The sequence below is a fragment of the Callorhinus ursinus genome, unplaced genomic scaffold (genome assembly GCF_003265705.2).
Source record: "Callorhinus ursinus isolate GAN/ISIS: 27379988/994484 unplaced genomic scaffold, GSC_fseal_2.0 scaffold84, whole genome shotgun sequence".
NCBI classification, from domain to species: Eukaryota; Metazoa; Chordata; class Mammalia; order Carnivora; family Otariidae; genus Callorhinus; species Callorhinus ursinus.
In genome coordinates, this window is record NW_027397146.1 from 3412935 (window position 1) to 3426000 (window position 13066).

General features: G+C 52.0%; 1 protein-coding gene across 1 annotated transcript; it reads left to right on the plus strand.

Moving 5' to 3' along the window:
* Positions 1-1546: 1546 nt before the first annotated feature.
* On the plus strand, positions 1547-3594 carry TMEM187 (transmembrane protein 187). Its single transcript, XM_025862812.1, is given in 5 exon segments — positions 1547-1590; positions 2699-2876; positions 2878-2977; positions 2980-3229; positions 3231-3594. Coding segments are annotated over 5 exon segments (936 nt in total).
* The last annotated feature ends 9472 nt before the right edge of the window (positions 3595-13066 follow it).

Here is a 13066-nt window from a genome sequence, read left to right on the forward strand (position 1 = left end):
TTGCTCCAGGCTTCTTGGGTATCCAGGTGGCCCAGATTGGCCTCACCTGCTGGGGGTGTCGCATGTTACAGCCCTGAGGCTGGCATCCCCTCATCTGCAGAAAGGCAGCAAGGATGGTCAGGATAGTCAGGGACACAACAAGCAGTTGTCATAAATGCTACAGGAAAGAAGCCACCACTGTGATTGCTGACGGTGCCTCCTGCTTAAATGCATATAGCCCCAGGAAGCAGGAGAGTCTAAGGAACATGTGTTAACACCTTAGCCAGGATATTGTCATCCTTTGGAGGACTTCCCCCAAAAGACCCCAGAACTGCAGGCCAATGCTGTTGAGCCTCTGGCCTTCGTGTGCCAGATGCTGGGGGAATCTGTGTCGTGTAGCAAGGGTCATGACAGTTCAGGTGTGCGGAGGAGGTTGGCTATAAAGTACCCAGCCTGGTCTTCTTGGTGGATTCAGGAAGGTGGTTTAATGACATGTCACTCTGAGCTTGCATAAGGGCTCAGATGGACTCTGCCCAGCAGCCAGAGAGAAGAGTCATTTTCCACGCCCTTCCCGGACCTCCTTCTCTAATAAGTTGACAGTATTTGACTCCTGTCCCCGGCTCTCATCCATGCTTGCGGGCAGACAGGAGGTGCCAAAGGCCTGGCACTTCATGCCACAGAGCCAGGCCCCAGAGAGGTGTAGGTGAAGTGTCCCAGCTGGAGTCAGGAGCTGAATGGGGAGGCCGAGTTGAAAGTGTTAGCAGACCTGAGGCAGGAGGGAATGAGGACAGCAGGATCTCACTCCAGCTGAAGGACAGACTGGGCCTGGGAGCTTTCAGGGCTCCATGGGGATGGCACTTTGGCGTGTGGCCTGGAGATTGGGACGTGATCATGCATGGCGTGGAGAGCCAGCCACTGAACGGTGTTAACTGGGGACTGGCACCATCCAGCCCAGCGGTACTTGAGGAAGATGTTGGGGGCTGTTGTGCGCAGACCACGTTAGCAGCGGCCAGCCTGGAAATGGGAACCCCAGGGTGGGGGGGGGAGGCAGTCCCCCCCACCCCCGCCAACCTGGACCTGGAAGCTCCTTAGAGAAGGGCTTGGGGGAGGCATGTGACACAGCCACAAGCTGAGAAGGAGGCTTATAGTCAATGAGGAGATGCAGAGTCAGGGTGAGTGCTTTAGTTCACTGGTGGAAATGCTGGGCCTTATGGTCCTCCTGAACTATGGGCCCCCAAGGCAGGGTGGGAACAAGAAAACTCAGTGGGAGGCTCAGCAGCTCCCTCCCCAGAGAGTATAGGTGGATGCCCAGGGCCCAGGTGAGAAGTGAAATGGTAATGTGCCAGTGGAAGCATGAAGAAGAAGAGAAGAGGTGCTGGCTTGGTGCTCGAACTGAATTGAATTGGAATTGAGCAGGGACTCACTGAGCAAGAAGGAGAACGGAGAGTCACACCCCACCCTGCCCTTTCCAGGCCTAAATGGCCGGAGGGGGTATGGGCATTGTAATGCCTCAGAAGTAAACACTGTGCGGTGGTCCTCATGTATAAGAGCTGACTTAATCCTCGCGATGACTCTTCCGCTGGGAGGCCCTGGCAGCATCTCACGGGACGGGTATGCAAACTGAGGCCCAGATCGGTTCAGGGCTGAGGTCACACAACTAGAAGGTGGGGGGAGCCGGAGTTTGAACACAGACAGTCCCTCTCAACCCCACCTGCCGCCCTCTTGGCTTTTGAGTCATTTTCATTTTCAGAGCACTGAACCTTTTCTCTCTACGATGGAAATACCTTTCTCGGCTACTAGGCCAACTCACACCACAGCTGGTCCCAAAGCAGTTGACAGTCAGTGATAAGTGCACATGGTTTTCCCATGGTCTGCTTCTGTGACTGCAGGAAATGGAAAGAAGGCAACTTGGGACAGTGTGGCCACTTCAGGGGAGGGCAGGAGGGCTATAGGCGAGGTAGCAGGCCCGGGGGCCGGCTGCCTGTGCCGCCTGGCCTTGCACCTGAGAAGCAGAGGGGAGAGGCTTGTCCTCCCCCCGCCACCGTCGCCCTCTCCCCCACCTTCCCCTCCTTCTCCTCCCCCCTCCCCTCCTTCTCCTCTAGCACTGTCCCATCCCTTGCCTTGGATTCCAGAACTCACCATAGCTAACAGTCTCTAGATATTGGTTCTCTGGATATTTGGTTAAAAGGGCTTGGGGCTGACTGGAAATGTCAACATTTATGATACCGAGGTGGGAAAGCCCATTCTGAATTGTAACAAGAGACCTTAGAAAGGTCTAAGTCTCTAAATGCAGTGGCGCTAAGGGAACTAGGGCAACGAGCAGGATTTTTCTAGCACACAGATGAAAGAAGAACCGCATGGGGGTCAGGAGAGAAGGGCACGAAACCCCTAGGGGAGAGAACATTCTAGAGGCTTCCAGAAGCCACGAGTAAGAAGGTGAACACACTGTGGGTATTGCTTTACTTTTATTTCTATTTTCTTCTGATGAAAACTGTTGGTGGATCCTAAGGCAGAGAGTTGGGAAGATGGAGGCTCTCTTTTGGATAGTTTTCTTTCTAACCACACTCTTTTCATAACCACAGAGGAAAAAGGCAGAACGCTCTTCCACTCCTGCCAGCCAGTCGGCAGGACTGCTACCTCTCTCTGGCCTGCGTCCACCGCTCTGGGGCAAGGTCGCGGCATCTGCATCAGAAATCATGGGGACTTCTTCCTGCTGAAGAAGCTGGCTCAGCCGGGAGGCCAAGGCGCGTTTTACAAAAGCAGTTTATCTGAATTCTGAACTGACAGTGGAGGCTGCCCCAAATCCTACCCGGGGGCTCCATGTGAAGCCCGAGTCCAGACAGGCCCTCTTCCACGGGGCTGTGGCCAGCTGCTTCTGCGCGGCCACCGTCTACACGGGGGGTGTTCGGTGGCATCTTCGTCCAAGTGGGCTCTGAACGCTGTGCCGAGGCCCGCGTAGCCAGCCTCCCCGTCTTCCTGGCCACGCCCTTCAACTCATTAAGTTGGCCTACGTCCTCCTAGGGGTGTACTGGCTACAGAGAAATGCCAGGGCCCCAGGGCGCCCCACGGAGACGCAGAGAGCTCATTACCTGAAGGATGTCTTCGCTGGCATGGCCCTGGCCTATGGCCTGGTTTGGTGGCTGTGGATCGCGACGCAGTTGCGCCCCGCTGCCCTGCTTGACCAGTGGCTCACCTTGTCCATCTTTGCGTCGCTGGTGGCCTGGTGCCTCTCCCTAGACAGGGGTTGGGAGGTTGTTCCTTGCCATCAAGTGTCTCTCCTTGGGCAGTTACGGCCTCACCCTGCTGCACCCCTGTGGGTTTGAGATCGCGCTGGGCACCCACATCGCAGCTGCCATGGGCCAGGCCCTGCGTGCCCACAGGCGCTACGGCACTGCCTCCTCGGGAATCTCCTTGGCTCTGGGCACGCTCTCCTGCTTGGGCTTTGTGGTCCTCAAGCTGTGTGACCATCAGCTCGCGCGGTGGCATCTCTTCCAGTGGCTCATGGGCCACTTCTGGTCCAAAGCCTGTGATGTGCTCCAGTTCCACTTTGCATTCTTGTTTCCGACAAATTTAAACACTTGCCAAAGCCCTCCTCCTGAGGGGAAAGTACATTAAAGTGTGGAAAGAAAAAACTTTAAAAAAGAAGAAGAAACGGGGCGCCCGGCTGGCTCAGTCAGAAGAGCATACGACTCTTGATCTCCGGGTTGTGAGTTCGAGTCCCATGTGGAGTGTAGAGATTACTTAAATAAATAAAACAGAACTTATATAAAGAAAACCAAAGTGTGGGGCACCTGGGTGGCTCAGTCGGTTAAGCGACTGCCTTCGGCTCAGGTCATGATCCTGGAGTCCCGGGATCGAGTCCCACATCGGGCTCCCTGCTCAGCGGGGAGTCTGCTTCTCCCTCTGACCCTCTTCCCTCTCGTGCTCTCTATCTCTCATTCTCTCTCTCAAATAAATAAATAAAATCTTAGAAAAAAAAAAGAAAACCAAAATGTGGAAAGAAGCTGCTTGCAGCCACTGACCACCCCCCACCCCCCTGCAGCTGTCATCGGTGTTAAACTTCCCAGGTGTGATAAGATACGAGGGTTACATGGAAGACTGTCCCTTCCCTCAAAGTTGTGGGCTTCAAGATTTAGAGGTGAAATGTTATGCTGTCTGCAACTTACTTTCAAAGAGATAAAGCAGATATCTAAGGGCAGGGGATGGAGGGGGTCATTGTACTATTCTTGTAACTTTTCTGTAGTTTGAAATTTTTTCAAAATAAAATATTGGGGGCAAATGACCCCAAGAAATCCATCACTGTCACGGTTGGAGAGAAATGGTTACCTGCAATAGCTCTGGGCTATATGCATGTCAGGCCAGGCAGCGGGCATGCCAGTGAGTGTCCCCAGAGGCGAGTGGGTTCAGGGAGACCGAGTCACATCAAACATGCTAAGCAGACTGATCAAAAGTCTGACTGCCAAGCTGACAGCAGGTCACGTGGAAGAAGCCACATCACCTCAGATCCTTTGTGGACCAAGGCAGGGTGTGTCTAGATGAAGGAAACACAAATGTCAGAAGTTGAATTCTCAGCAGAGGGGCACCTGGGTGGCTCAGTCAGCTAAGCATCTGCCCTCAGCTCAGGTCATGATCCCAGGGCCCTGGGATCGAGCCCCACATCAGGCTCCCTGGTCAGCGGGGAGCCTGCTTCTCCCTCTCCCTCTGCCTGTCACTTCCCCCTGCTTGTGCTCTCTCTCTCTCTCTCTCTCTCTCTCTCTGTCAAATGGATAAAGTCTTAAAAAAAATAAAAATAAATGAATTCTCAACAGAATGTTGCCCTTGGAGCCAGGGGGTGGCTTAGATGTTCTTAGCAGCAAGGCTCACTGAAGCATTGTGTGTATGTTTCCATTGGAGAGACCCAGAGCCTGGTCTCGGCAAGCCCTGCCTCCCTGTTCTTTCATCCTGCTTATTAGCACGCCCTTTACATCCTTGTTTCATCCCCCGTCATTGGAAGGGCATCTGTTGTTGTTTTGTTTTGTTTTGTTTTAGATTTTATTTATTCATTTATTTGAGAGAGAGAGACACAGCGAGAGAGGGAACACAAGCAGGGGGAGTGGGAGAGGGGGAAGCAGGCTTCCCCCTGAGCAGGGAGCCCGACATGGGGCTCGATCCCAGGACCCTGGGACCATGACCTGAGCCGAAGGCAGACGCTTAACCGACTGAGCCCCCCAGGCGCCCCAGAAGGGCATCTATTCTTGAAAGACAAAGGTGAAGGCAGAGTTAAAGAGGGCACTGTCTCTGCCAAATGGCATCTCAGGATGGGCTGCCCATGTGCACCTGCTCAGTGTCCCCCGAGGCCCCTCTCCCTGGAGCCTGCAGGTTGGCATGTGGACCATTGCTATGACCGTTGAGATACTTTTGAAACTGGGTACCTGTGCTGGATGTTCTGTCCCACCCGGGCACCTCTCAAGTGGGTGGTAGGTCTGAACCAAGCCATCACCTGAAGAACCCCACAGGTGAGGGCCGGTGAGCCTCACCTCTGCTTGGGCAGTGGCTAGCCAACCTCTAACCCTCTCACAAGGCCTGGGCAAATGGTGTGGCCTGGCTCAGAGTTGGGGGCCCGGAGACAGGGCATGCCAATGGGTGAAGAGCAGGGTGGCATTTGCTTGGGGAAACAGCTTTGTTCCATGACAGTGTGTTGAAGGCTCTATATGCCTTAGAAGAGGAAAAAGGCTATGGGTGTCTCTAGGGAGGCCACCCTTACCTCAGAGAAGTCAGCGGGAGGGAGGGGAAGATGTGCTTCCTTGGGTGGCTCAGGTAGGAATGAGGATGGGAGGGTGGGGGCAGAGGGGACCAGGGTCTTATATGGGGTGGGTTTTTCACCTAGTATCTGAGTGATTCCTCCCCCCACTTTTGCTGTTTTTCTCTTAGTAGCTGTTTGCCTCATTGATAGAGTAGAGCCACTGAAAATGGCTGGGGTCTGCACGGCCTTGTTCATTCCACACCTTTGAGCAATAACTTCTCATTTGATTTCATTTCATTTTTACCAATTCTTAATAAATAAGCCTGAGAACCTTCTGGTTTTTATGCCACTCCTGTGTCAGACTGGGTCTGCACAGGAAACAGGTGGCAGGCTCAGATTTGGGTGACTCAGGACAGTTTCATGGAGAACTAGGCACACCACTGTGGGGGTGGGGGACCGTGGGGGGCCCTTTACCACGCCGGGACCCAGGGAGACACGGGGCAGAGCAGAGACGTCCAGAAGCCCAACCGCCTCTGTCCTGCTTGTCTCCCATCCAAGGTTGTCAGATAAAATGTAGCACCACAAATGATGTTTTAGTCCCAGCGTGTCCCAAATATCACATGAGACGTGCTTATTCTAAGAAATTGTTGCACTGTTTATCTTAAACTCAGATTTAACTGGGTGTCCTGTCTTTTTATTTGCTAAATCATCTAACCCCTCTAAAGCCAGAGGCCTGGAACCTTCTCTCCTCCCTGCCCCCATGCGGCTTCCTGCATCCCCTCCAGCCATGGTGAGCCCCAGGCTCTGGGGCCGGCATCTCAGAGTGCCTCAGCCCAGCAATGTTTGAGCCACTAGAGGAAGAAGGCTGGTGGCTGTGCCACCCTTGCCTGTCCCCCCGCCCCGACCCCAGTCCCTGTGTCTGCTCTGTTTCTCCACCTTACCTCAGCAAGGCTGAGAGGCCAGTGGTTACCAGAGGGGTCATCTCCCTGCTTTTGGCCTAAACGGTCTAGAGGTCCCAAAGCTGGGAGGGCTCTCCGAAACCATCTGCCCCAACCCCCTCATTTCACAGAAACGAAAACTCCAGAAGTCCCCCTTGGCTGACAGTTGCATCAGAAACCCGGCATCCCACCCCCCTGCCCGAAGTCCTGCCCACTGCGAGGCTCTACCTCTCCCTGATGTCTCAGCCTCTCTTCCTTGCTTTCCCATAACCACAGCCCGGGGATGTGCCCCCAGTGAAAACAGTTGGGTTGGTTTTGCTGATTATTGGGGTGATACTGGCTCATTGGGCTGGGGTGGTGGGGGGGTGGGGGTGGACAACGAGCCACCTGAGAGACCTATCAGGATTCTGGTGGCCCTGTCATGGGACACGCAGTTCTGTGCACTTGCATCTTCTGTCCTTGGCGGGGGACTAATCCGGGCTCCTTCACCCCGGCCTCTTCCGGGCGCTGATTCCTTCCCAGCTTCCACCGGCTGCACGCAGTGCTGCTGGAAGCTGCGTGTGCGCTCCGCGCACCAGAAAGGTGTTAGCACGCTTTTCCACTTTGTGCCAACCTGATGGGGGCAAAGCGAGAGCTCACTGTGACTTTGGCTCCTGTCCACCCCTCCGCACGCATGCATGCACCACACACGGACGCACCACACACGGACACGTGCCCAACTGGTGCTCATGCATTTGTTCTTCCTTGTTTTTTGTTTTTTTTTTAATTTTATTTATTTGAGAGAGAGAGAGAAAGCACGCACACACATGAGCAGGGGCAGAGGGAGTGGGAGAAGGAGAAGCAGCCTCCCTTGCTGAGCAGGGAGCCTGATGCGGGGCTCGATCCCAGGACCCTGGGACCATGACCTGAGCCGAGGGCAGAGGCTTAACCGACTGAGCCACTGAGGCGCCCCATGTTCTTCCTCATTCTTGACCTGTCTTTTTCCTTCTTAATTTGTAGGAACTCTGTTTTATATTATAAAGATTAACCATTCATCTGGCACACAGATGATAAGTATTTATTTTTAATCTATCATTTGTATTTTGACTTTGTGGATATTTTAAAATAACATGGCTGAAGATTTACATGGTCCTGCATGGCTCTTTGTCTCTCTTTTTCTACATAGCTTTTGGGTTTCTGGTCTTAAGACATTTTTCCAGGTGCCTAGATTATGCTTGTCTATTCATCAGGTAGCTTTGTCAAATCTTAACATCCCTATTGCGGCTTCAGATCTTTTCACTATAAAATTTTCATTATAAAATTATTAAAAATAGGGGCGCCTGTCTGGCTCCATTGGTGGAGCAGGCGACTCTTGATCTCAATCAGGGTCGTCAGTTCGAGCCCCACCTTGGGCGTAGGGAATCCTTTAAAAAATTATTGAAAACAGGGAGCCTGTGTGGCTCAGTTGGTTAGGTGACTGCCTTCGGCTCAGGTCATGATCCCAGAGTCCCGGGATGGAGCCCCACGTCGGGCTCCCTGCTCAGCAGGGAGTCTGCTTCTCCATCTAACCCTTTCCCCTCTCATGCTCTCTCTCACTCTCTCAAATAAGTAAAATCTCTTAAAAATTATTTAAAACAGTAATTATAAAAATAGTTAAAATTTACATTTAGAAATAAAACCACTCAGCTGATATTGTCAACATGACAGTTTACCAAACTGTAGTTAGCTGGTGCTCTCTGTGATCATGTTGAATTGAGGAGAGAAAATGCCAAAACTGTGTGTAAGAAGTTGCATTGTAGGGGCACCTGGATGACTCAGTGGGTTAAGCACCTGCCTTCAGCTCTGGTCATGATCCCAGGGTCCTGGGATCAAGCCCCACACTGGGCTCCCTGCTCATTGGAGAGCCTGCTTCTCCCTCTCCCTCTGCTTTTCCCCCTGCTTGTACTCTCTCTCTCTGTCAAATAAATAAATAAAATCTTAAAAAAAAAAAAAAAAGCTTAATTGTAGCCTGGGAGGACAGAGGCATTTCCAACAGGTAGAGAGCACTTCCCTCTCACGTCTGGAAATCTCCGTAAGTTGAAATCTTTGGATGAGCATAAACCAGGTGGTTTATGTCCTCCAGTGTGATTGGAGAGCACCTCTTTCCTTTCCAAATGGAGGCTTGGGTCCCGGGTCCTTTTAGCAATCCCCGGGCCCGTTTCTAAGACAAGCAGTCTTCCTCCTAGGTGCCGCTTGAGCCCCTGCTGCCTTTCTGCTGAGCAGGCTGTGGTGGGCCTGTGGCTCACTGACGTCCAGGGCCTGGCCCCCGTGTGTCTGGGGAGCTGCCCAAGCCTGCTTGCTGTTTGCAGCCTGGGCCAGGGTAGCCTAGCAGGTCCTTCCAACCATGGTCATGTTTTTTTAGTATTTTCTTCCATTTCCTGCCCTTTGCTTTGATCTTTGCCCTCTGTTTCTCTTCAGAATCGCTGACTTCTGGTTTTACTTCTGTCTCTTCTTTCTCGGCCCCGCCTGACTTCCACTGGGGCCTCTGCCAGGGTGTGTGGGCTGCTACCCTCTCAGCCGGCTCAGGTCTCTTCCTTTGAAAGACATGAAACCTGACATGAGCCCCATCCCTGCCTTCCTGCCCCAGAGGTTACCCCCACCCAGGCTCAGGTATACCCTATCCCCCCACATGCTCTTATACCTTTCCTGTGTGTGGGTATATACACTAGCGATATTTGCAACTGTCTTGCGTGCCTTGTAACTTTCTATAAATGCAACACAGGGTCCAGACCCTTCTCCCACAGCCTGCAGGACTGGATCGGTGCGAGTTTTTCCCCGGGTCTCCTGGGGTGTCCGTTGACATAATCCCTTCTTGGGTGCCACATCCATGTCTCTCTTCTTATGTGTGAGCCCTTCACGAGAGTATCTGCCATGCACGGCTGCATTTGACTAGAAGTTGCCAAATCCATCGCCAAAGAGGTTGCTGAAATGACTGCCCACCAGAGTTCCCATTGCTCCCTGTCCTCACCGGCACTTGGTGCTGTCAGAGGATTTACTGTCTGCTGATCTAATGGGGGTGAACGAGAATGTCATTTCCTTCTTGGTTGCCTCTCCTGGCTTAAAATAAATTAAACATAGCCACCATATAAGCCAGCGATGCCACTTCTGGGTGTATCCCCAAAGAAGGGAAAGCAGGGGGTTGAAGAGAGATTTGCACACCCAGATGTTCGTAGCAGCATGATTCCCAATAGCCAAAAGATAGAAACAGGGGCGCCTGGGTGGCTCAGTCGTTGAGCTTCTGCCTTCGGCTCGGGTCGTGATCCCAGGGTCCTGGGATCGAGCCCCGCATCGGGCTCCCTGCTCGGCGGGGAGCCTGCTTCTCCCTCTACCTCTGCCCCTCCCCCTGCCCGTGCGCTCTTGCTCTCTGACAAATAACTTTTTTTAAAAAAGATTTTATTTATTTATTTGACAGAGAGAGAGATAGCGAGAGCAGGAACACAAGCGGGGGAGTGGGAGAGGGAGAAGCAGGCTTCCTGCCGAGCAGGGAGCCCGATGCGGGGCTCGATCCCAGGACCCTGGGATCACGACCCGAGCCGAAGGCAGACGCTTAACGACTGAGCCACCCAGGCGCCCTCTGACAAATAACTTAATTAACCAAAAAAATTAAAAGGTAGAAGCAGCCCTAAGGGCCCATCGAGGGATGAATGGAAAAGCTAAACGTGGTCTATCCACGCAGCGGAATGTTCTTCAGTCTTCAAAAGGAGGGACATTCAGGCACCTGCTACAACACGGGTGAAGCTGGAAGACATTCCGCTGAGCGAGGGAAGCCAGACACGAAAGGACAGACGCTGTAGGAGTCCCACCTCTACGAGGTGCCCAGAGCAGTCAGATGCAGGAAGTGGGAGCCGGGGCGGGGGTGCTGGGGGGAGACGGAGGGGGCGTCCGTGTCTAATGGGGGCAGAGTTCCAGTTTGGGACGATGGGCAGGTTCTGGGGAAGGATGGAGGGGTTGGCTGCACAAAATAGGAATGTTCTTAATGCCACAGAGCTGTACGCTTACAAATTGTTAAGATGGTAAATTTGATGTTCTCTGTATTCAACCATATGTTTTTTTAAAGATTTTATTTTATTTATTTGACAGAGGGAGACACAGCGAGAGAGAGAACACAAGCAGGGGGGAGTAGAAGAGGGAGAAGCAGGCTTCCCGCTGAGCAGGGAGCCCGATGCGGGGCTCGATCCCAGGACCCTGGGATCATGACCTGAGCTGAAGGCAGACGCTTAACGACTGAGCCACCCAGGAGCCCCAACCACATTTTTTTAAGAGAGAGAGAGAGAGAGAGAGAGCGAGCAGTGGGTGGGGGGGGGAGGAGGAACAGAGGGAAAGGGAATCTCAAGCAGGCTTCATGCCCAGCATGGAGCCCCAATGTGGGGCTCCATCTCAGGACCCTGAGATCAGGACCTGGGCAGAAATCAAGAGTTGGATGCTCAACCGACAGATTCACCCAGGCGCCCCCAACCACATTTTAAAAAATCCGTGTTGATTTTTGCCATTGACTAGTTTGGGGGTATTCTGTAAGTTCTCTGTACCTCACTTGCCTCTCTTGCTCCGGGGGCGGGGGCGTGGTGGTGTTTGTGAGCAGCTTAGCAAGCATCTGCACGTAGTAATGTGTCCTTCATACTTTGCCTTAGAGATGAGGAAACACGCATCACACTGGCAAGAGCTAACAGTTATTAATTAAGGGCTTACTGTCCAGGAAAGTGAGTTTAGAGAAGTTGAATGACCTTCAAGTTCCTGCAGTTACGAAGTAGTCAAGGTGGGGTTCGCCCTGGGGCTTCAGACTGCCCTCCCCACCTGTTGCTGCTACTTTGTTGTTTGTCACTGAAGCCTCAACAGCCTGACTTGAGATCCAAACATCATTGTTGAAAATACACTTTTAAATTGAGATGGAAGTCACATCCCATACCGTTCACCCTTTTAAAGGGTACAATTCGGTGGTTTTTAGTATATTCATAGGGTTGTGCAACCATCACCACTGTCTCATTCCAGACCATTGTCATCATCCGAAAAGAAACCCTGGACCCATTAGCAGTCACTCCTGATTCCCTCTTCCCCCCAGCCCCTGACACCCACTCACCTCCGCTCTGCCTCTGTGGATTGACCTGTTATGGACATCTGGTATAAATGGAATTGCTCAATATGTGTCTTTTGTGTCCCGGTCCTTTCATTCAGCGTGTTTGCAAACATTCATTCATTTTGTAGCCCATCAGTAATGACTTAGCCACTCGTCATTCACAGTGTTTCCACCTTTTGGCTCTTATGAAGAATGCTACTGTGAACATTTCTGTATACATTTCTTGTGCACGGGAGCAGCCCATGACTCCATGAGTGGCACTGAAAGCCAATGATGGCTTTGTAGCCATAAAGCAAGTAAGTGTGAAGACCTGCTGTCAGACCACATTCTTGGAGCCCAGCGCAATTCGGTCAGAAGTCAATAAACGGGCACTCTGACCGGTCGGCTTTTGTTACCATTGCTTCCTTATGGCCATTCTAGTGGGTGTGAAGCTTTGAAAACACATTCTTAATTTTCAAAAGCCTGTCATCTTTAGTGCACTGCAATAGCATGTGCACTAGGATGAGGTGGGGGCCAGGTGTGGACACAGGAGGCCCGTGACATCGCCTTCGCTAGAGAGAACCCTGCCCTTGCCCAGCAAGCACTTCAGAAATGTTTTCCAATGTGAAACTCTTCATCTCTGCCATTTGGATGGGCTTTTTCCTCCCAGATGATTGTTGCTTATATTGTACAACCCCAACAGGTTTGGGGAGCTGAGCCTGTGACTCCTACAAGGGACTGAACCAGACCCACCACAAACAACAGATACCACCCCTGAGGGGACTTCAGACAGGGACATGGTCAGAGACCGTCATAGCGTATCAAAACCGCAATGTCCAGGCATATGCTGTTTACTAGAGACACACCTAAAACATGACTGCGCAAGATTACACGTGAAAGAATGAGAAAAAAGATACACTTTGGCACCTGCTAACTGAGAGGGCTGGTATAGCTATCAGACAAAATGAGCTTTGGGACAAAACAAGAACATTTTGGAATAATGTTAAAAGAGTTTCAAAACACATAAAGCAAAAATTGACAGAACTCCAAGGAGAAATGGACAAATCTAGCATCAGAGAGGGAGGTTTCTATGGTCTTCCCTTGAAGGTATTTAGGTAAAAAAAAAAAAAAAAAAAACAGTTCTGTGCAGTTGCAGGAAACATGAACAAGCCCATGACTCCAGGCCGGCGGCCTCCCAAGCCCCACCATGTCCATGAGTGGCATCGAAAGCCATAAAGCAAGAAGCAAGTAAGTCTGAAGACCTGCTGTCAGACCACATTCTTGGAGCCCAGCGCAATTCGGTCAGAAGTCAATAAACGCACACACACGCAATTGCCATATGTTGCAAAGTTTTACGAA